We start from the raw sequence: 23,259 nt of genomic DNA on the forward strand, positions 1-23,259 counted from the left end.
TCGAACATCATAGCAGAGTTTGTCTTTTGTTAGCTATCTCCTGAGCTGCTTGATGAGCAGCGCTGAGTTGCTGTTTGAGATTCTTGATGTATTTGAGATGGTTTCATCTAGTGTGACCCCCCAAAACATACATCCACAGGCAGTCTAGCTTCTCGGCCAAGCATAAAATAAGGGGAAGTACCTCGTGGCATAATTCTTTGTGTAGTTGTAAGCATGTACCAGTTACATGTTGACTCCACTGTTGTTTCTGCTTTGGGTCCAAAGTACCCAACACGTTTAATAAAGTTCTTTTGAATCTTTCTGGCTGTAGATCTCTGTGGGTGGTATGGTGCGGTATGTGACTTTCCTGATGCCACAAACTTTACACATTTCTCTAATTAACCGGCTTTCAAAATATCTACCTTCGTCAAGAGTGGATTCTGATGGGAAATCTATAGTGCACAAAATATTTCTCCCATAATACTTTTGCAGCTGTCTGCTTGTTGATTTTTGGTAGGGTAGGTCTGGCCATACCGGGTAAAATGAACAGTGACTACCAAAATATTACCACTGTTTCGGTTGTCCTTTTCCAGACACAGGAAATCGATGAACACCAGGTCTAGAGGTCATTTGCTGGTAATGTGCATTAGAGGTGCAGTTTGAGTAAGCAATGTCTTTCTCATAATACACTTCCCACGTTTTAACATACTGTTCATTGTTAGCAGATAATCTGATACCTGATAGTGTACCCATGGTCTCCTAAAGTATCCTGTGGCTGGTTATATGCACAGGAGGCAGGCAAGAAGGACACTGTCGGGTAAAAGAGTCTAAATATGACAAATTCTCCCTTTACCAGTACATTCAGGGTTCTGGGACAATGATCCCCTGAGCTATATGCATAGAGGTAGCCTGCTGCTTAGAGAAATTCTTTCTCGGCTCCCATAAAACTATTAACTATAGAGAGACAAACTGTTTCTCCCTGTTCCCTTCCCCTTCTGACTCCAGCTGCCTTCTGTGCTTCTCACTACACTGTTTATTAGGCTGAAAAAAACTCTTGACTCTTTCAAAAGAGCCAATAGTAGCTCTCTGCTCTTGGCAGTGGGAGGAGTTCACACATTGTGCATGATAGCCTCCCTGTTGCTTTGACATCAGAGGCCCGTTTGCTGAATTTCTGTTCTTAAGACAGATTCAGTCAATACAGGAATCCTCTGCCCTGCCTTTTAAAGAGCGGGATTATGAAGTGCTGGAATGCTGGTCCAACCTGTTCAACAGAAATTGAGCCCCTACTAGAGCATGTAAATCCTGTTCTATATGCTCAAATAGCTTATAAAATTACCCCTGTAAAGGGTAATTAGACCACATAATGCGCCCTAAATTTTTTCCAGCCAAGGGGTAAGAGAAGGTATCATTTGCTGTTGCAGGTATCGGTGACATTCAATGATGTGGCAATCTGTTTTTTGGAGGAAGACTGGAAGGTTTTAGAAGAATGGCAGAAGGAGAGTTACCAGAAGGTGATGGAGGAGATCCATGCAGCCCTCTTCTCTCTCGGTAGGGACACTGAAGGAATGCCATTCTAAAACAGGGCGAGATCGGCACACTGATTTCCTGAGGCCCTGTGAAAGAATGCAGACTCTTTCCCTCTCTCCCCCTTACCTGGCACAAATTAACCCTTACCTTAATTTGATTAGTCCTTAGTTGTAAAGGACATCAGACAGGCATTGCACACATGCAAAGAATCAGGTTTTGTTTAAGTGCTAATCAGGATATGCCTACGTGCAGAGTTGAGGGTGACACGATGTAAAAGCATGTACCTTTGTCTCAACCAATCATTAGAGATGTACCTAGGGGAGTTACTATGATGTCATTAGCCTAGAAGCATAATGAAAGGGTCTAGGAGCTAGCCACTGGCAACGCCTCCTTCCCGACTCATATCCTGTGTGTGTGTGTGTGTGTGTGTGTGTTTGCTGTGTTCGCATCCCTACATGGCGCACGAACAGGGACGATAAGACTAGCTGCACCTCATCCTCCAGGATCCTCTCGAGTAAGTATGGGAAACTCCCTGTCAGATTTACAGCGTGCTCATGTGAATGAATTGAAATATATTCTGAGATGTACAGATAGAAAGGTATCTAATTCGCAGTTAAAATAGTACAGGGAATAGGAGAGCACTGTCCCTGGTATCCAGAAAAGAGATCTCTTAGATTAGAAGATTGGATTAGTCGGGAAAGTTTTATATGCTGTGCCTTGGGCGTCGGCAGCCATATTAATCGTATGGCAGAAGTGCAAATGTGCCTTGGAGAAGGTGGGGACCGAGGCGTCCTTCAAGGTGTCAACGGTCTCACTGACCGTTGCCCCACCCACCCGGACTATTCAAGTCAAAACACATATCCAAAAATCATACCTCCAGCACAGGTATCTCCAGCTCCTTTAAGGGAAAAAAGGCAGAAACATTAGCGCAACCTTCAAGTGTGTTTCAAGCAATGATAAAAAAGGCCAGAGAGGAATGGCAATTAGAATCATAGGACATGAAAGATTTAATTCAAGCCTACCCAGTCACATATGTCCCAGATCCTAATGGTCCAGGATAGATAGTTACTTATCAACCATTATCCTTTGCAGTGTTGTGAGAAATTTGTAAATCAATTTCAGAGACAGGTTTACGAAGTAATTTCAAAGCAGGGTTATTTGAAACCCTAGCTGAGGCGCATACTTTAATACCACAAGATTGGAAAGACATTATGCGCATGGTATTGACTACAGGTCAAAATGTTATATGGGATAGTGAATATCAACAGGAGGCTCAACGAAGGGCTTTATATCCCAGATCAGTTATATGGGACAGGAAATTTCTCAACTATCCCCCAACAAGGTATGCTTCCAACAGAAATGCTGACGATAAGTAGTCAGTGTGCCTTCCGAGCATATCAAAGTACCAGCCTCAGGTACACCAGTTAAAAGTTATGCAAGCATCAAACAGGGAGCCACTGAGCCTTATAGAATTTATAAACAGGTTACAGGAAGCCATACAAAGACAAGTAGATAATAAGGAAGCTCAAAGTGATTTAATGATGAAATTATCCAAAGACAATGCTAACTTAGATTGTCGTAAAGCATTGCAAGGCTTAGGCAACAGGGCAGATGTTACCTTAGCCGATATGCTACGTGCCTGCGATGATATTGGCACGCAAACATATCAAATGAGCCTTTTGGCCGCTGCAGTACAAAAAAGTTCCACTCTAAAAGGCAGTTATGGCTGTGGGAAACCAGGACATTTCAGATGAAACTGTAAGGCAAACAATAATAAACTGCCCATATTGAAATGTAAAAGAAAAAAAGCAGGAGATGAGGTTAGAGGTTTGTAGGTGCAGGAATTAGCTTATATGAGAAAGATAGTACTGTCTGCCTGCATGAATGTGTGTTTTTCTTGTGTGACTGATAAGATGGGTCTGAGGAGAAATTAACGAAGGAGGAGTTGATCAAAAGCTCTATAGAGAGGATAAGGATTTTAACCTCTTATCTTTACAGCCCCTTATTTCATACGTTTGAGACTTGGTTCAGCAAAATAACAACAACAAATTATATTTTTGTAAATCAGTTGAAATACTGGTGACTAAGATGTGGGGTGTTAATTATCCCTCATAAATTGGAGTCACTGTTAAATTTCTAGACACTGTAGCTGGGGTCATTTTCTTCCCTGACTGCCTGACCTTTGCACTTCCTATCAAGTCTGTTGACAAGCTTCAGCCCAAGTCTTTTTTTGTTTGCGACTCTTCAGTACTGATAACTTTGATTGTAATCTAGGTTTGTCCAAGATTAGATATGAAGGATGTAACCTTCCATAGCTTTTGCTCACTCTGGTAATTCTGACAATTATTAAGTACATTGCAGGGCTGATTCTGAGAAGATTTTTAGGTTATAGGAACCTTCTACGGTGATAGTAAATGAACTTGCAATTTAACAGTTGTATTTCACATCTTTTATTTGTGAAAAGAAAAATGTTTTACAGAAAAAGTGGGTAAGTGATTCAGTGTCACTGAATGAACTGTGCCCAGATATGGAATGCCTTTCAAGATAATTGCAATTAAGGTAAGCTATTTCTGAATCATGTTATAAGAATTAATAGACTCCTCATTGATTGGGCACAAATTAATATTTGTATATTAATAGTATTTTGGTAATTTGTTGCAAACAACCTGCAGATTTGATCTATATAACACTAGACATTCAAAAAGTGATAACGATTATTAACCAGCATTTATTAACGCAATGGGTTGATAGGATTCAGGATAATATAGCACTTGCCTTATTAATCCTTCCGTAGAACCGCCAACCTATTGTGGTTTTAGGCCAGCTAACCTCAGATAATCATTTATATATAGTGGAATGGATCTATTTACCATATACGCCCCCTAAGAATATCAGCTCTCCTCAGTACATGTATAGTTCTCTAATTTGTAAGGCAAGAAATAAAGCCTTAAACATGGGATTGGATTTGGTATCTATCACCGTTCCCATTTCACAAGAGCAATGGGGATTTCTTTTTAAAAATAATGATGAATTTGCAAATTGCATTGACAAATTACATCGGTCATATTTGTCATCATTATCCTAAAGATAAGAGATTTAATTCTAGTTGCAGAAGGCATTTTGGATTTTCATTCTGCACTAAGCTTAACACCTATAATTGACACGCTTACTGTCTATACAGACGGCAACAAGACACGCGGAGTCGTTCATTGGACCCAAGACAATTCTTCTCAGGTCTTATTCATTCCCCCTCAACAATCTGCTCAAAGATCAGAAGTTGCTGCTGTTGTTCTTGCACTGCAAACCGTTTACCATTGTCCAGTGGATTTGATTACAGACAGTTTGTACATTTGAAATTTAATTTACCAGCTTCCTGGTGCCTACATGACCCCATCAATTGATGACAACTTACTAGCATTGTTTCTTGAATTACGCTCGTTATTGTCGACATGGAAACACTTTCTCAGTGTGTTTCATATTGGTAGCCATCAAAATCTTCCTGGAGTAATTTCTGCAGGAAATAATATTGCAGACGCTGCAACCAGGAAGGTTTTTGCACAATTTACTACCCCCATAGATAGTCATGCATTTTTCCACCAAAATGCTAAAGCCCTGGTAAAAATGTTTAAAATTCCATTAAATCAAGCTACAACTATAGTTCAGTCTTGCCCACAATGCTCACATCTTCATTTGGCTGCTGAGTAAATGAATGCTGAGTCCCAGGGGACTTGCAGTAAATCAAGTATGGCAAATGGATGTCACACAATATCCCCCCTTTCGGGAAATGGAAATATCTACACGTTACTATTGACACCTATTCTGGTTATCTTTGGGTAAAGTCACAAACAGGAGAAACAACGAATCAAGTAATTAATCATGTTGCAATGCATTGCTGTTATGGGAAAGCCAAAAACTTTAAAAACAGATAATGGTGCTGCATATTCTTCCACTGCTTTTTCTGAGTTTTGCTTACAATGGGATATCAAGCTGATTCACGGTTTGCCTTATAATTCTACAGGACAAGCCATTGTAGAACGTGCCAACCGTACATTAAAATCTTATTTATTAAAACAGACACCAGTGAAATATGCCATTCCTAATTTGAGACAGGTTCAAATGTCTTTATCCATTGTTTTGTTCACTATTAACCATTTGAACTATTTTTCAGAGTATTCTGCACATGCTAAACATTATCAAAAGACAGTTCCATTACTGCAACCTTTAGTTAAATATAAACTATCTCCTAATCCTATCTGGCATAGACCTGCTCCCTTAACCTGGGGGAAGGGCTGTGCCGCTGTCTCAACTCCTACAGGTCCAGTTTGGGTACCGAGCAGACACATCCGACCGGCACGCGCAGCCGCTGACCCATTGCTTATTCCCATCTCCAAACCTACAGAAGAAGCTGCTGACACACCACCTGTTCCAGTCTCGGAAACTACAGAAGAAGAAGGGCATGTCCTGGCACCAGCATTTATAGAATCCCATTCCTGAATTCGATTTCATCTTGCAGAGACCACAACAACAACAAATTCCCATACCACAGCAAGATGACCGGCACAGAAAACGTTATTTTAAGACTGATCCTGTGACTTGGGGACACATTAAAAGCTTCCATTCTCACCTTGAAAAAGATTGATAAAGAAATGACACCTGAAAATTTGATTCATTACTTGTATCACTTTCACACGAGTTGACTGTACATATTATGCATATATTTGGGCTTTTTAGGGTTTGCACTGGGTATTTCTTCATCTTAATGCATTTAATTTTAGGTTACTATGCCCTGCACTTCTGGGTATAGGGAAAGTAATCTTGCGGTTCTCTTATTTTAGGGACATTTAGGGATTTTTTGATATGCCTCGCATATCTACTAGGGAACGCTAGTTAATGCCAGACCTCTCAGTCTGGCTTAGGCAGATATAGGGACTCACATTTTTGATTATAATATATGCACCTTATTAGTAATTATTGAATATGTGATAGATATGTGTGTGACGTGTTTGGAGCCCCAGATTGTGTGTGTGAGAATGTGTTTAAGTATGTGAATTGTGGGTGTGTCGTTATGTGCATACAAAAATAAAACATTACTACCAACACTTTAGATTTTGAAACTGCCAGAGGCATTATATCGAAATGGTTAAGTTAGCGCCAAGGGAAATAGGAAAGATTTCCTAACCAACCAATTTTAGGACTGAAGATGAAATATTATATACCATGTTTACATCATGGGGAACAATAGCCAGAAAATTACCCTGGGATGCCATGACCATTTATACCACTATAGTAGCAAATCATAACAATCTGTCATGTGCTAGGGTACAAAATTGTACTAGAAATTGCATTAACAGTGGACTAGCTTTGTGGACCTGTTTGCATTTTGTAAATATCTCATATATTAATGCTCACTTTGTCCTTCCGTCTGGATGGTTTTGGACATGTGGAAAGCGAGTATGGAATTATATCCCTGCTAATTTGTCACACAACACACAGTGCTGTCTTAGTAGAATAGTAACAGCATTGGTAAATAAAAAAACAACTGATTAATCCCAGGACCACTAAAGAAATACGCTCTGTCTCTTTAACCTTTAACAGTTATATATTAGACAACCAGTGTGATAGTAATGTTAACTTGCTTTTGAAAGCTGAATATGTTTCTTTGGCAGTTTCTTTAGTTGGAGTACCTGGGTTAGCCTTATATAATCATAAAACTTTAGTGCGATTGGCATGTGCATTAGCTAAAAATATTAATCATAGCTCATACACACTTAGCTTGCTAAATCAAGAGCAAAATGAATTATGGACAGCAGTGTTAGACAACCGAGCAGCCATAGATTATCTGTTACCGTGACATCATCACGGTTGCGAAGCCGTTAAAAATATGTGCTGTTTTAATCTAACTGATAACAGCAACAGCATAAAAGAACAAATTCAACAATTACATAAATTGGCTTCTCGTATGCGTCAAGATATGGAATGCTTTATGGTCCTGGCTCCCATCTAGTCAATGGATCCGGGTCCTTATGCAGTATTTACTCATTGGAATAGGTCTTTTGATCGCTCTCTGTTGTTTTGTTCAATGCCTGCCTTCTTTGTTTACCTTATGCATAAGTCCTTGTCATAGTAGATATCGCCAGTTATCACGAGCTGATTTGCTTTATTTCTCTAAAGCCCTTAAAAATAGTAAAGTAAGGGGAAATGAAGGGATGCCATTCTAAAACAGGGCGAGATCGGCACACTGATTCCTGTGAAAGAATGCAGACTCCTTCCCTCTCTCCCCCTTACCTGGCACAAATTAACCCTTATCTTAATTTGATTAGTCCTTAGTTAGAAAGGACATCAGACAGGCATTGCATACATGCAAAGAATCAGGTTTTGTTTAAGTGCTAATCAGGATATGCCTATGTGCAGAGTTGAGGGTGACACGATGTAAAAGCATGTGCCTTTGTCTCAACCAATCATTAGAGATGTACCTAGGGGATTTACTTTGATGTAATTAGCCTAGAAGCATAATAAAAGGGTCTAGGAGCTAGCCACTGGCAATGCCTCCTTCCCGACTCGTATCCTGTGTGTGTGTTTGCTGTGTTCGTATCCCTACAACACCATCACCTACTTTGAGGAGATAATAATAGAACCAGATACTTGGCCTGTCTTAGGACCATGTAGGACTAGGTAGTCTACAAGCACCATTTCCTCAAGGAGAGACAGGGTTGCACGTCCTCACAGATGGGTGACATCCCTGATAGAGCCTAGAGAAGGAAAAGACTTCTCCAGCTTCCACATTCTTCTAGAAGTTTTTTAGAGGACCCAACAATGGATGCATATTACTTTGACCTGCTACTGGGGAGATCACCTTAATCTTTGTTTTTCTGTGGAACTGATTAGTCATCACCATGATGCTCCTGGTCAAAACTTGGTTCTAGTTGTTATGCAATTTAATTATATTAATACATCCTAAATAAAAATTGCAAAGCGCAGAGAAGTGTTAATGCTAAATATATAAAATTATAGTACAGTCAACTCCACCTAAGTGCATGTTGGTTAAAGCGCACGCTTCGGTTATCCGCACGTGACCAGCACGGTCCCCCCCCCCCCTTTTTTTTTTTTTTTTTTTTTTACATTAAAGTCAATGGACATAAACTCTGTATAATTACACTTCTGATAAGCACACAGTCTGCTTATGCGCACAGATGTTATAAGTCCAACCTCCATTCTCTCATGTCATGTTCACTGGTTAACTGCATTCACATTTTCTGACGTGGATGAGCCACGTGTTTTGGAACTGCAGCCTAGACCTAGCCAGGGGTTCGAACTTTCGGAACTACAGTACTGTGCCATGGCGTCGCTTGGACAAAAATCATTGTCTTTGGCTGAATGTGTTGATGTGTTAAAGAGACTTGACCAAAGGGAGAGTCGGGTCTCAATTGCAAAACAGTACAGCGTTCATCCTAGCCAGATTTCTCGGATTTACAAAATAAGCAAGCGATATTCATATTGAAAGACTGGCAAAACAACAGCAATCCTACCTGAATCAGGCATTGCTGCGATGGTTTGTGGAAGCTAGAAGTCAACAACTGCTAATCAGTGGACCTCTGCTGATGGAGAAAGCAGCTCAGTTATCTGAAGACTTCAAAGTGACAAATGGATGGTTAGAGAGGTGGAAAGTTCGTAATGGCTTAAAATTTAAGAAGCAGCATTGCAAAATATAAGACGCAGATAAATTTGGTGCTGAAAGATGGGTCATGGTGGATATGAACCATGTGACATGTTCAACGCTAATGAGACGGGCCTCTCCTGAGGGAACATTGGCTTTCAAACGTAGCGAAGCTATTGGCTTCAAAGTGCCAAAGAAAACGATTGACATTGCTGCCCTGTTGCAATATGGATGGTAGTGAAAAGCTCGAACCACTGGTGATTGGGAAGAATCAAAATCCTCAGTGCTTCAAAAACATAAAATGCATGCCTGTTGAATATGAAAGCAATAACGCATAGATGACAACAACATTGTGGATTGAATGGTTGCGGAAGCTTGACAATCTGATGAGGAGTAGAAGGCACATTGTAATGCTGTGTGATAACCGCAGCACACAGAAATGATATAAGACTAAACAACATCAAACTCGTATTTCTGCCGCCAAAACACGACCTCTTTGATCCAACCAATGGACCAAGGGATAATCGCAAACTTCAAATGCCATTACAGGTCACTCTTCTTACGCTATGTAATGGCAGTGATTGATGCAAGCATGAAATCCAGCACCCGAGCTGCAGCGCTGGTGGGAAAAATGACGGTGCTCGATTCTTTATGGTACGGGAGGTATGAAGTCGAGTCTAATCAATAACTTCAAATTGCTATCGACGGTCGAGCTTCGTTCACGCATTTGATGAGACAACTGAAGTAGACACTTCGTCCATTGAGCTCCCAGTTGGAGTCTTTATTTCTTTTCTGAATGTTTTGTAGTCTGGGGGTCATAATTAGTAGATTGGAAATTTGGTTGTTGAGTTTTGCTGCTTGTGTGGCTAGGAGGCCATCGTATAGTTTTTTCCATTTGACTTCTTTGATTGGAGGGTGCATGAATGGAGTGTGGGTTTTCCTATGTCTAGTTGATGTAGTTTGGATGTGGCGGTTGTTCAGGTAGGTTGGTCTGTCGTTTATGATTTTAAATTGTAGACAGTAGAATTTGAATAGTAGTCTTACTGGAATTAGAAGCCAGTGTGAGTTGAGGTATGCCTCTGTGATGTGGTAATGTTTCCTCAATGAAAAGATAAGTCTCAGTGCTGTGTTTTGGATTGTTTGTAGTTGTTTTATCATTGTTGCTCGGCAGGGGAGGTAGAGAATGTTGCAATGGTCTAAAACAGTGGTTCCCAATCCTGTACTGGAGGACCACCAGGCCAGTCAGGTTTTCATGATAGCCCTAATGGATATACATGGAGCAGATTTGCATGCCTGGCACCTCCATTATATGCAGATCTCTCTCGTGCATATTCATTAGGGCTATCCAGAAAACCTCTCCGGCCTGGTGGTCCTCCAGGACAGGGTTGGGAACCACTGGTCTGAAAGACCTAGGACTAGGGATTATACTAAGAGCCATAATTGTGTTCTATCGAATTTTCGAACTTGTCTTAAATTTCTCATTACTGAGAATGATGATGGAGATACTGCTGCTGTCATCATGACTAATGAACCACCTGCAGAGATTGTTTCCTTCTCGAACACGCTAAAGTCTCTACACATGCTGCTTTATCTGGAGATAAGTGGCTGTCACAACTATGGACAGTTTTACAGCATCCGTAGTCAGATACACAGCCTGAATCATGCAACTTGCGTGCAGAAAACAATGACTGATTATTTTAATAGAATGTTGGTTTAAAAAAAGTTATTGCATTAGACCGAACAGTGCTGTTTCTACAGTTATACTGTATTACATTGTATTTGGTGTGTTTTTGGTTGATTAAAAGTTTTATTGGATTTGACCATAGTGTACTGTAATTTTTCATGACTAACAAGTGGTACTCCTATTAAGCGCACACTCCGTTTAAGTGCACTTGGCGACCAGGTCCGTAGGGCATGCACTTGAGCAGAGTCGACTGTACCATGACCAATTACTTCACTAGACAGAAATGTTGACTATATTATCTGGTAGTGCTTCTTGAATAAATGGCAAAATCACATAATTCTTTCTTTGCATAGAGTTAGTATGTATTCCAAATTTCTTTAAGGAAAAGCAAGATAAATTATTCACACTAATGTAATGTCATTGACAGAGCCACAATACAGATATGCTCCCCGGTGTTCTAGTTCTAGAAGCTTTTAGCAGTGAACATAAGAATAAGGGTTCATCAAGCCCAATATCCTTTGCAAAAGTGGCTGATGCAGGTAAAAAACCAAATTGTAGCAACTTTCCATGTTTCATATCCCAAAGTAAGTAGTGTCTTTTTACCATGTCTTTCTCAATAGCAGACTATGGACTTTTCCTCCAGGAACTTGTCCAAATCTTTTAGAAACCCACCTATGCAAACTGCTTTTTTTTGCACATCCTCTAGTAACGAATTCCAGAGCTTCACTATTCTTTGAATGAAAAAAAAAATGTTTCCTCCTATTTGTTTTAAAGGTATTTCCGTGTAACTTCATTAAGGCCTCCTTTTACTAAGCTGTGTTAGGGCATTAATGCGTGGAATAGCGTGTGCAATAGACCTTAACGCCAGCATTGAGCTGGTGTTAGTTCTAGCCGCATAGCGTGTGATAATATCCTGCGTGTGCTAAAAACGCTAGCGCACCTTAGTAAAAGGAGCCCTAAGTGTGTTCTAATATTTGTAATTTTTGAAAGAGTAAAAAATCGATTCACTTTATTTTGATGACCTCCATCATATTTCACCTTGGCCATCTCTTTTCCAAGCTGAAGAGCCCTAAGCTCTTGGCCTTTCCTCATATGAGAGGAGTTGCATCTCTGGAGTGGAGGAGTGGCCTAGTGTTTAGGGCAGCTGCCTCAGGATCCTGAGGTTGTGAGTTCATTTCCTACTGCAGCTCCTTCTGACTGAGCAAGTCACTTAACACTTCCATTTCCCCCATGTACAAAATAAGAATGTCTAAAATATATAAACCACTTTGATTGTGTCAACCACACATAAAAAGAAGTATACAAGTCCCATCCATTTTACCTTTTTAACCTTTATCATTTTGTCTACTCTTTTTGGACTGTGTTTCAATAAACATTTACAAGGAAATTGTAATACAAAAGATGCCCTTAAGACCAAGGCCTCATGTTACAATTAAAAAAATAAACTCCTTTCCTGGGTAACCTGTGAAGGGTCCAGAAAAATCCATTATCCATAGACAAGCAGGCAGCACATTCTCACATGGGGGATGTCATCCACAGAGCCTGGTATGGACAGTGATAAAAGTGCATTGCCACTTTTAAGATTTTTAGAAAGTTCGAAACTGCCTGCACCGCGCATGTGCGAGTGCCTTTGCACCTGACGCTTGCAAGGTTGTCAGTTTTTCATTTTCCGCAGAGTTTTTCGTTCCCTCGAGTTTGCCATCCCGCTTCTTTTTTCAATTATTTTCATTCTTGTTCATTGTTTTATTCTATTTTATTAAAAAAAAAAATTACTTTGTTTTGGTGTAAAGGGGCCCTCGGACATATTTCAATCCTTTGTCCCTGCAGTCAGCATCAACAGTTTTTCAGCCTTCTTTCTACTCCACCATGGTCTCGTCCTTTCCGGCTGGCCCTAATTCCGGAGCTAGATTCACAATTAAAGTAAAAGAACTGGAAGAGGAAAAATCAATAATACAAACTACCTCCAGTGTTTTCTTCCTCTTTTAGGTATATTAGACCTGAAGTCAGATTTCCAGTCACTTGGGCTTTTCTGTAGTGTCGAGCCCTGTCTGTACTGGTGCACATCGGGATCGAATAGCATCAGTGGCATATTTAGCATCTAGTCTATTTGATGCATGCCTTTCATCAACGCCATCGCAGTGGAGTTGTATCGATTTTTGAATAGCATCATTGGCACATCTAACACCAAGTCTATTTGTTGCATGCCTCTCATCGACACCATTATTCTTCGACGCAGGCTGTCATTTCTGAAGTGCATCGTCTATTAAGGCAATGACACTTTGACACCTGCACCTTCTGTACCAGCTAGCGGCATACGGTACCGGTGCCTCCTCTTCATACATCGACGGTGCATCTATTCAATTTTTCTTATGTCAAAGGAGCTACATTGAGCTGACCTTGACAGCATCTTAGGTTCTGGCGGATGATCCAACAGTACCGGTGCACTCTTTCTAGGTTCATCTGAAGAGGAAGGCAGAGTAAAAGACGCAGTAGCCTGTAGTACAAGGAAAAAACCACAATTTTGAAGTGGCTCTATACAAATGCTCGAAACCTAAAAAACAAAACAGGAGAGTTAGAGTTCTTTTCCTTTTTTGTTCTCTCTTTTAAATGAAAAAGTTGTAACTTTCCCCCTCTCTCCTCCCAACTCAAGTTTGTCTTGTCGTCAAATATCTGTCATTTGGTTTGTCTTTTTGTAACTCTACTCTCTTTTTATAATTATGTACATCGCTTAGCAAATTGAAAAACAATATAATAATAGGCGATTTCAGTTATCACAAAAAAGTATTAGAGGATGGATAGGCTCGTCTATGGAAATAGTGCAGCAGCAGTTGGAAATGCTGCTGATTAATAATAGCCTGTGAGAAATCACTGAAGGACAGTCTGGAGCCTCAGCAAGCTAAGAGTTGGGTTTCATTTTTTTGATGCTGGTTTTAAGGACGATTAGTCTATACTGTGTTGCTATGCACTGGCATTTTTTGGAGACTTTAAATAAAGAACATTTGAAGAGTTTTCTACCTAGGAGTTTTTTGTGGGGGCCATATGAAGCTCAACTGAGGCCTTTTTTTCTCCCTTTTTTTTTTTTTTTTTTTTGTCTTCAAGAAACCTGCCTAATAGTAGAGCTTAGAGCATTTACATGGTGTTTGACTAATCTCCTAGATTGAATGTGGCTAAGTTATTGAGTGGATGTGGATAAGTTTTGTGATTTCAGTTACCCCAAAATTGACTGGTTAAATGTTACATCATGGAGTGCTAGGGAGATAATATTCCTAGACATCATAAATGACTTCTTGTAGCAGCTGGCCAAGAGGGGGAGCTATTTTAGATTTGGTCCTTAGTGGAATGCAAGGCAAAGAATGGGAGTTAACTGTGTTGGGTCAGCTATGAAACAGTGATCATAAAATGATCAAATTTGAGCTGATACTTGGAGTGACGTCACAAAAGAAATTTACTGTAGAGGCATTTAATTTTTGAAAGGACGACTAGGATAAAATTAGGAAAATGGTTAAAAAGAAGCTAAAAGGATCAGTTGCAAATGTTAGGACTGTAATCAGACGTGAATGTTATTTAAAAATACCATTGTGAAAGCTCAGATCTGCTGTATTTCACGTATTAAAAGAGGAAATGAGAGCAGCCATGGTTAACAGATGAAGTGAAAGGGGCTGTTAGAGCAAAAAAAAAAAAATCCTTTAAAGAATGGAAAAAAAATCCAAATGAAGAAAATAAGAAGACACAAGCACTGGCAAATTAGATGGAAAGCATTGATAAATAAAGCTAAGAAAGAATACGAAGAGAAACTTGCCAAAGAGGCAAAACTCATAACAATTTTTTTAGGTACATCAGAAGCAGAAAACCTATGAAGGAATCCGTAGGACTGTTGGATGATCAAGGAGCAAAAGGGGTGCTCACGGAGGATAAGGACAAATAAGAGTGACTGAATGAATTCTTTGCTTTGGTCTTTATGGAAGATGTAACCTGAACCGTGGTTTTCAAGGGTGATGATGCAGAGGAACTGGAAGAAATCTTGGTGAGCCTGGAAGATGTACTAAGCCAAATTGACAATTGATAAATCACTTGGACCAGATGGTATACATCTAGGGTACTGAAAGAACTCAAACATGAAATTGCTGATCTGCTGTTAGTGATTTGTAACCTGTCGCAAAAATCAACTGAAGAATGGAGGATGGCAAATGTTAATGCTGATTTTTAAAAAATGTTTTGAGGGGAGATCCGGGAAAGTACAGACAGTAAGCTTGACATCGGTGCTGGGCAAAGTAGTGGAAGCAATTGTAAAAATAAAATTGTGAAACACTTAGAGAAACAGAGTCATCATGGGTTTAAGCCAAGGTAGATTTAGTGGAACTAGAAAAAGATCAAAGAATAGCGACCAAGATAAAGGGGAGCTCTTCTCTTATAAGGAAAGAATAAAGAGGGTTAAGGCTTTTCAATTTGGAAAAGGCTGAGGGGAGATATTGAAGTCTACAAAATCCTGAGTGGTGTAGAACGGATACAAGTGGATCAATTTTTTTTTACTCTTATCAATAAGTAAAATGGTGTGGGGGCCGTGTTAGTCTACTCTTCAAGGTAATGTTAGATCTGAATGGTTCATCCAGTCTGCCCATCGCTTACACATTCTAGGAGCCTCACTCACAGATTTTACACGGTCGCTTACAAAAATACTTGCAAATCTGGAAAATTGCTGGGGGTGTTTTTAGAACCTGTTGCTCACAGAAAAAAAAAGTTGTAGAACTTGTTGCTCACACAAAAAGAAATTTGCACACTCCCAGCCATTTCTTAGAGCAGTGGTCGGCAAACCGCGGCTCTTTAGCCACTTGAATGCGGCTCATGGCTCAGCTAGCTAGAGCAGGGGTGCCCAATCTGTTTCTCTTCCCCGTAAAGAGGACGCTGAAGCACCGGGCCGACCAACTTTCACCACCTGACATCAATTCTGATGTTGGAGAGGAAGTTCTGGGCTAGCCCGGAACTTCCTCTCTGATGTTAGAATTAACGTCGGTTGGAGAAGGTTGGTTGGCCCAGCGCTTCAGCATCCTCTTTACGGGGAAGGGAAGCAGGGAGAGCTCAGAACTCGGCGGCGGCCTGTTCCCCGATGGCGGCGGTGGCGTCCTATTCCCCAGTGGCGGTGGCTTGGGGGAGGGCAGGGAGAAAGAAAGAAAGGGGGGGAGCAAGGAGACAGAAAGAAAGAATGGAGACGGGAGACAAGAAAGACAGGGAGACAGACAGAAGGGAGCATGGAGCGAGAAAGACAGAAAGAAAGGGGGCATGGAGAAAGAAAAAGTTGGGGAGGGAATGAGGTCTGGAGGAGAGGAAGCATACAGGAGGCTGAAAGAAGGAAAGAAATATTGGATGCACAGTCAGAAGAATAAAGTGCAACCAGAGACTGATGAAATTACCAGACAACAAAGGTAGGAAAAATGATTTTATTTTCAATTTAGTGATCAAAAAGAAAGAGAAGAAACATTTAGGGAAGAACACATTTGGCGGGAACACAAAAAAAAAGAAAAGGAATAAAAAGGATAATTTTGCGACCTACTCGTAGGATTGATTAAGGTCTAAAAGATTTAGTGATTGGTAAGTTATGCTGTCTATGTTTCAAATGCGTCCTTATAAGTATAATGGTAAATTGTTCCAAAGCTGGGGTGCTATAATTGAGAAAATGGTAGATCTCCTGGTCCCTATTATTTTTAAAGAAGGAATAGTTAAATGTTGTTGTGTTGATCTAAGTGCCCTAAATGGAGAATACGGTATCGAGAGACGATCCAGAAATGTCGGAGCATGTGATTGTTGAATTTAAAAAGTTAACAGTATAATTTTAAAAGTTATTCTATGTGTGATTGGCAACCAATGTGCAGCCTGATATCACTCTGAGAAGGAATGATATAAAGATGCACATGCAAAAACAGAAATTACAACACAATGATGACCATTGGCCATTATCAAGCCAGTAAACTGCTCCCTGCAATCCACAGTACCTTTTCTGCATCAGCCCAGGAATCCAGAGCTCTTGAGGGCTTTGGGAATTGATATCCCTCTTTCTTCTGTTATAGAACCCACAAGGTTTAGTTGTCTCTTATGATATATTGATGATCTTCCAAGTGACTCAGATTGGTTACTATTGGATGCTGAATGCTGGATTTGATGAACCATTGGTATGATCCATTATAGCATAGCTTGTATTTTTATCCTTGCTATTAACTCTTTCTAGAGTGGTCTTGCTGTACAGTGAAGTCTTCCAAGTATGTTTCCTGAGCGTATACTACCATATGATGTATGTATTGTCTCATGAGTTTGTTTCCAATTACAGGGCACAGAATCACAAACCCTTCTGTACTAGTGAAGATTATACAAGAGGATCCATGTAAAGTTGCTGGAGCTTCCAATGGTAATGCACACCAAAACACTTCTAGCAGAAGTAAGGGGAAAGCGTTGAATATCTGTCTCTTTTTGCCACATTCAGTTTTTGAGCATGTGAAAAGCAGTAACTATGCTTGGCACAACCAAATAGAAATTATAGCCAATGTGGAAAATGATCACTTATACCTGTACAAACAGTGCAAGAAGCTTCCATCAACCAATGCCCTATTATGATGTTTTTATTATTTTGTTGATTTGTGGTTGCATGGTACAGCCTCTGTCAATCAGTACTCCTAGGAGTTTTAGCAGGGGTTGTATGGGATATGAGATCGAGTTTATTACTAGGTTTGTTAAGGTTGGGGTTTTGCTGTTTTCTAGGAGGATGAAGTTTGTTTTGTCCGGGTTAAGTTTTAGTTTGTGTTCTGTCATCCATGTTGCTACAGTTTCAAGTGTTCTGTGTATTGTGTCTATCATGGTGGGTGCTGGTTGGTCAAAGGGGAGGAGAATGGTGATGTCATCTGTATAGCTGTAGGAGTTTAGGCCTTGTTTATCCAGGCAGGAGCTGAGGGAAGCAATGTATAGGTTGAAAAGAGTGTGGGCGACAGAGGTGATCCTTGGGGTACTCCGCAGGGGTTGGACCATGGTTCTGATTTTTCTTTGTTTGTTTTGACTCTGTAAGTTCTGGCTTGTAGGAAGCCTTTAAACCATGATAGTATCTTGCCTGAGATTCCTATTGAGTCTAATGTCTGTAGAAGGATGTCATGGTCTACCAGGTCAAATGTTGCAGATAGGTCTAGCTGTATGATCAGCATTTTCTTGCCTGTGCTGAGGTGTTGTCTAGCGGTGTCCATGAGTGTTCCTAGTAGGGTCTCAGTGCTGTAGTTGGTTCTGAAACCTGACTGAGTGGGGTGGAGTAAGTTGTGGTTTTCTAGGTATAAGCTTAGGGTTTTAGCTATGAGGCCTTCCATTAGCTTGACATAGAGTGGGATTGAGGCTATGGGTCTGTAGTTGGATGGTTGGTCCGTTGTTCCTTTGGGGTCTTTTAGGATTGGAGTTATAATGATTTCGCTGAGGTCTTGGAAGAGACCATCTGTGAGTAAAGTTTGTATCCATTGTAGGAGCAGGGTGCGGAATAGTGTTCTTTGAAGTTTTCAATAGGTATGGGGGGCAGTGGTTAAGGTCACAGGCTGTGTGTCTATACAATTCTCCCTCGGTATTCGCGGAGGATAGGGGCAGAGCTGGACCGCAAATTGAGAAAAACCGCGAATATCTTCTCGTCTGGCTCTGACTCCCTCCCGCCTTCCTCCCGGCATCCCGGCCTTACCTGGTGGTCTAGCAGGCTTTCGGGGCAGGAGCGATCTTCCTACACTCCTGCCCCGTGCAGATCGCCAATAGGAAATGGCTGCCAAGAGTTCCCGTAGTCTCTCAAGACTACGACGGGAGCTCTTGGCAGCCATTTCCTATTGGCGATCTACAAGGGGCAGGAGCGTAGGAAGATCGCTCCTGCCCCGAAAGCCTGCTAGACCACCAGCTAAGGCCGGGATGCCGGGAGGAAGGCTGGAGAGAGGCGGGAACGTGGTAAACCGCTTCAAGTCTTCTTATGTCCTTCGCCAGATACGGTCTCCAAAACCGAACACAATACTCCAAGTGGGGCCTTACCAATGACCTGTACAGGGGCATCAACACCTTCTTCCTTCTACTGGCTACACCTCTCTTTATACAGCCCAGCATCCTTCTGGCAGCAGCCACTTCCTTGTCACACTGTTTTTTCATCTATCGATCTTCGGACACTATCACCCCAAGGTCCCTCTCCCTGTCCGTGCATATCAGCTTCTCGCCTCCCAGCATATACAGTTCCTTCCGATTATTAATCCCCAAATGCATTACTCTGCATTTCTTGGCATTGAATTTTAGTTGCCAGGCATTAGACCATTCCTCTAACTTTTGCAGATCCTTTTTCATATTTTCCACTCCCTCTTCGGTGTCTATTCTGTTACAAATCTTGGTGGTATCTGCAGAAAGGCACACTTTTCCTTCTAACCCTTCAGCAATGTCACTCACAAACATATTGAACAGGATTGGCCCCAGCACCGAACCATGAAGGACTCCACTACTCACCTTTCCTTCCTCCGAGCAACTTCCATTAACCACCACCCTCTGGCGTCTGTCCGATAGCCAGTTTCTAACCCAGTTCACCACTTTGGGTCCTAACTTCAGCCCTTCAAGTTTGTTCAACAGCCTCCTATGAGGAACCGTATCAAAGTCTTTGCTGAAATCTAAGTAAATTACATCTAGCATATGTCCTCGATCCAGCTCTCTGGTCACCCAATCAAAAAATTCAGTCAGGTTCATTTGGCACGATTTACCTTTTGTAAAGCCATGTTGCCTCGGATCCTGTAACCCATTAGATTCAAGGAAGTACACTATCCTTTCTTTCAGCAACACTTCCATTATTTTTCCAACAACCGAAGTGAGGTTCACCGGCCTGTAGTTTCCTGCTTCATCCCTGTGACCACTTTTGTGAATAGGGACCACATCCGCTCTCCTCCAATCCCTAGGAGCCACTCCTGTCTCCAGAGATTTGTTGAATAAGTCTTTAATAGAACTCACCAGAACTTCTCTCAGCTCCCTTAGTATCTTGGATGGATCCCGTCTGGTCCCTTTGCTTTGTCCACCTTCAGTTTTTCAAGTTGCTCATAAACACCCTCCTCCATGAACGGCGCAGAATCTACTCCATTTTCTCGTGTAACTTTGCCAGACAATCTTGGTCCTTCTCCAGGATTTTCTTCTGTGAACACAGAACAGAAGTATTTGTTTAGCACATTTGCTTTTTCCTCATCACTCTCCACATATCGGTTCCCAGCATCTTTTAGTTTAGCAATTCCATTTTTTATCTTCGTCCTTTCACTAATATATCTGAAAATATTTTTGTCTCCCTTTTTTACATTTTTTGCCATTTGTTCTTCCACCTGTGCTTTCGCCAGACGTATCTCTCTCTTGGCTTCTTTCAGTTTCACCCTGTAGACCTTTCTGCACTCTATCTTCTTGGGTTTTTTAATATTTCACGAACGCCAACTCTTTTGCCTTTATTTTCTCCACCACTAGTTTGGAGAACTATATCGGCTTCCTTTTTCTCTTGTTTTTATTTATTTTCTTCACATAAAGGTCCGTAGCCATTTTTATCGCTCCTTTCAGCTTAGACCACTGTCTTTCCACTTCTCTTATGTCCTCCCATCCTAACAGCTCTTTCTTCAGGTACTCTCCCATTGCATTAAAGTCCGTACATTTAAAATCTAGGACTTTAAGTATCGTGCGGCCGCTCTCCACTTTAGCCATTATATCAAACCAAACCGTTTGATGATCTCTACTTCCCAGGTGAGTACCCACTCGAACATTAGAGATACTCTCTCCATTTGTGAGGACCAGATCCAATATCGCTTTTTTCCCTCGTGGGTCCGTCACCATTTGTCTGAGCAGAGCCTCTTGAAAGGCATCCAAAATCTCCCTACTTCTTTCTGATTCCGCAGACGGAACATTCCAGTCTGCATCTGGCAGGTTGAAATCTCCCAACAGTAGCACCTCCTCTTTCCTTCCAAACTTTTGGATATCCACAATCAGATCCTTATCAATTTGCTGCGATTGAGTTGGAGGTCTGTAGACTACACCCACGTAAATAAAAGTTCTATATTCTCTTTTCAGAGCAATCCATATCGCTTCTTCTTCTCCCAAGATCCCTAGCATTTCGGTCGCTTGGATATTGATCTTTACATAGAGAGCTACTCCTCCACATTTTTGACCATCTCTGTCCTTCCTAAAAAGATTATATCCCGGTATGTTTGCATCCTATCCATGTGATAGCGACAATATTTAGATCTGCCTCTAATATCAGGGCTTGCAGATCATGAACTTTGTTGCTTAGACTGTGAGCATTTGTGGTCATCGTTTTCCAGCTATTGTTCAGCGATAATCTCCTTTTTTGTTTAGATTTTTGTTTTTTTTCACTTTCTGTTGCAATGCTAAGAAATGAGTTGCTGGTATTGTTTATGTTGCAATCTTTACTACTATCGCATTTTTTCTTTTGCCGGGGGTGGTCTCTATAATTGTCCTTCATACATACACCACCCCCACCTTCTAGTTTAAATGCCTAGAAACATAGAGGGGCATAATCAAAAAAAATCGTCTAAGTCCCCTTTTGGCCTAAGGCCTTAAATGTTGAAAGTAGAAGAAGGGAAAATGTCCATTATCAAAAAAAACGTCCAAAAGGAGGTTTTTTTAAATAATGGCCTGCTTCTACGTTCAGCTGTTTAAACGCCCAGACCACCACTACATCTACACTATCACCATATAATCAACCTAAAAAAAGCCTAAGTCCCAAACGTCCAAAACAAGGGCTTTTAGGCGAAGGAGGATCTAGTCCTTCGTCTAAAAGCTGGATTCTGTAACCGGTGTCTGTCAAAAACAACACCGGTTACAGAATCCCCCCCCCTACAACGATCGGGGCAAGAGGGAGCCCAAGCCCTCTTGCCCCGAGGCACCCCCGACCTCCCCGACACCTTCAAACCCCCCCTTCCGAAACGATCGGGCAGGAGGGAGCCCAAGCCCTCCTTCCCTCGACGCAAGGGCCCCCCCGAACCCCTGATCGCCCCTCTGCGGACCCGCGACCCCCCCCCCCCCACCGACACCCCCACCCCCCCTCCCCGTACCTTCAAAAATGTTGGTCAGACGGACGGGTGCCAAGTATGGAGTTGTTGGCCAGGTCATTTGTTCCCAGATGGATACCAACATCAGTGTTAAAATCCTTAGTTTCTTCCTTAATTATAGTCTGTATTTGCCTGGAACTCCTGGTAGCTGAGGATCCTGGAAGACATTTCACTATTTTGTTCTTCTCACCTTGTGTTTCAAGGTTAATGCCTCTGATGATGGAATGCCCCAACATTAATAGTTTTCTGTTTTTGGGTTTTTTTATTTGTGCTTAGGGTGCACTTGTTCTCTTGAGTTACCTTCATTGGTTCCAGTCCCACCTCCCTTCTGTTTACTTGAGTATCGCAGTGCACTAGTTGAGCGAAGGAATTTTGTAGAGGTAATATTAGTGAAGGTGGATGTTTCTGTGTTACATGTTGCAGTCTTCCTGAGCCTACTGTGACCCATTTATTCCTGGGCTGTTTTATTCTTTGAGGTAGAGGTGGTAAGTTGGTATGATTTTGTGGAGTGATGGAAACTGCTTTAATGTATTCATAAGAACATAAGCCTTTTATCTGGCTCAGCGACTAGCAGCGATGGGGAGGGGCGGAGTGCTCTCCCACGGCCGAGTCCCCTGGTCCAGTTGTGGAAGTGGTATGGTCACACCTTGCTGTGTGCAATTCTGGTCACCTTATCTCTTGGAATATCCATTGTCTGCAATCAAGCCTCAAGGATTGAGAATTTCCTTGGCAACGATCCAGGTCAAAATAGGTCAAACTACACATGTTCTCATCTGGATTTTCCAAAGTCTAAATTTCATAAAATATCTTGTTTGTTTGGGGTTTTTTGGTTTGTTTTTTTTAAAAGAACTTTTCCCTTTTGAATATCGCACATACAGTCATGCAATTGGTCATTCTTTGTTTAGGGATTCTAGCCCCTGTTTTTGGCCAGATTGAGCTTGGGTGGGCCCTGTTTGGGGGTCTGTGTGACCTCGGAGGTGTCAAACCCGGCGGGTCTCGTGCTGGGTCCCTCCCCCCCATTTCCTCCACCCCCCCTCCCCATTTTTTAGAGGTGCCTCAGCAGTAAGCCTTGTCTCCTAATTCAAACAGGCCAGGCCAAAAGGAAGCACACAGAACTGATAGTGCTGACCCAAGATCGCAAAATGAAGGAAGTGCTGATGGGAGGCCTGAATTGGAACATGCAAGTAGCCCTCCGTCAGATCAAGAGAAGTCAGGAGCTCCCCAGCTGAACCACCAGAATGACAGACCGCAGTGCTTCCATGCGAAAAGAGAGAACTTTGAGAGCCCTGTTGACCCCTTTTTAAATCTAAGATGGGCGAAAGGACCCTCCTTGGGCACCACAAAGT

At 41.5% G+C, this 23,259-nt stretch overlaps 1 protein-coding gene across 3 annotated transcripts in view; it reads left to right on the forward strand.

The window, feature by feature from the left end:
* The window catches only part of LOC117346373 (zinc finger protein 84-like), a 62,638-nt gene that overhangs the window by 17,590 nt on the left and 21,789 nt on the right, over positions 1-23,259 (forward strand). For all 3 annotated transcript variants that reach the window (XM_033915808.1, XM_033915810.1, XM_033915809.1), the window contains 2 exons: positions 1,401-1,527; positions 17,164-17,241. In XM_033915808.1, coding sequence (XP_033771699.1) covers positions 1,401-1,527; positions 17,164-17,241 — 205 coding nt within the window. The remainder of the gene's footprint in view (positions 1-1,400; positions 1,528-17,163; positions 17,242-23,259) is intronic.

The sequence above is a fragment of the Geotrypetes seraphini genome, chromosome 12, assembly GCF_902459505.1.
Source record: "Geotrypetes seraphini chromosome 12, aGeoSer1.1, whole genome shotgun sequence".
Lineage (NCBI taxonomy): Eukaryota > Metazoa > Chordata > Amphibia > Gymnophiona > Dermophiidae > Geotrypetes > Geotrypetes seraphini.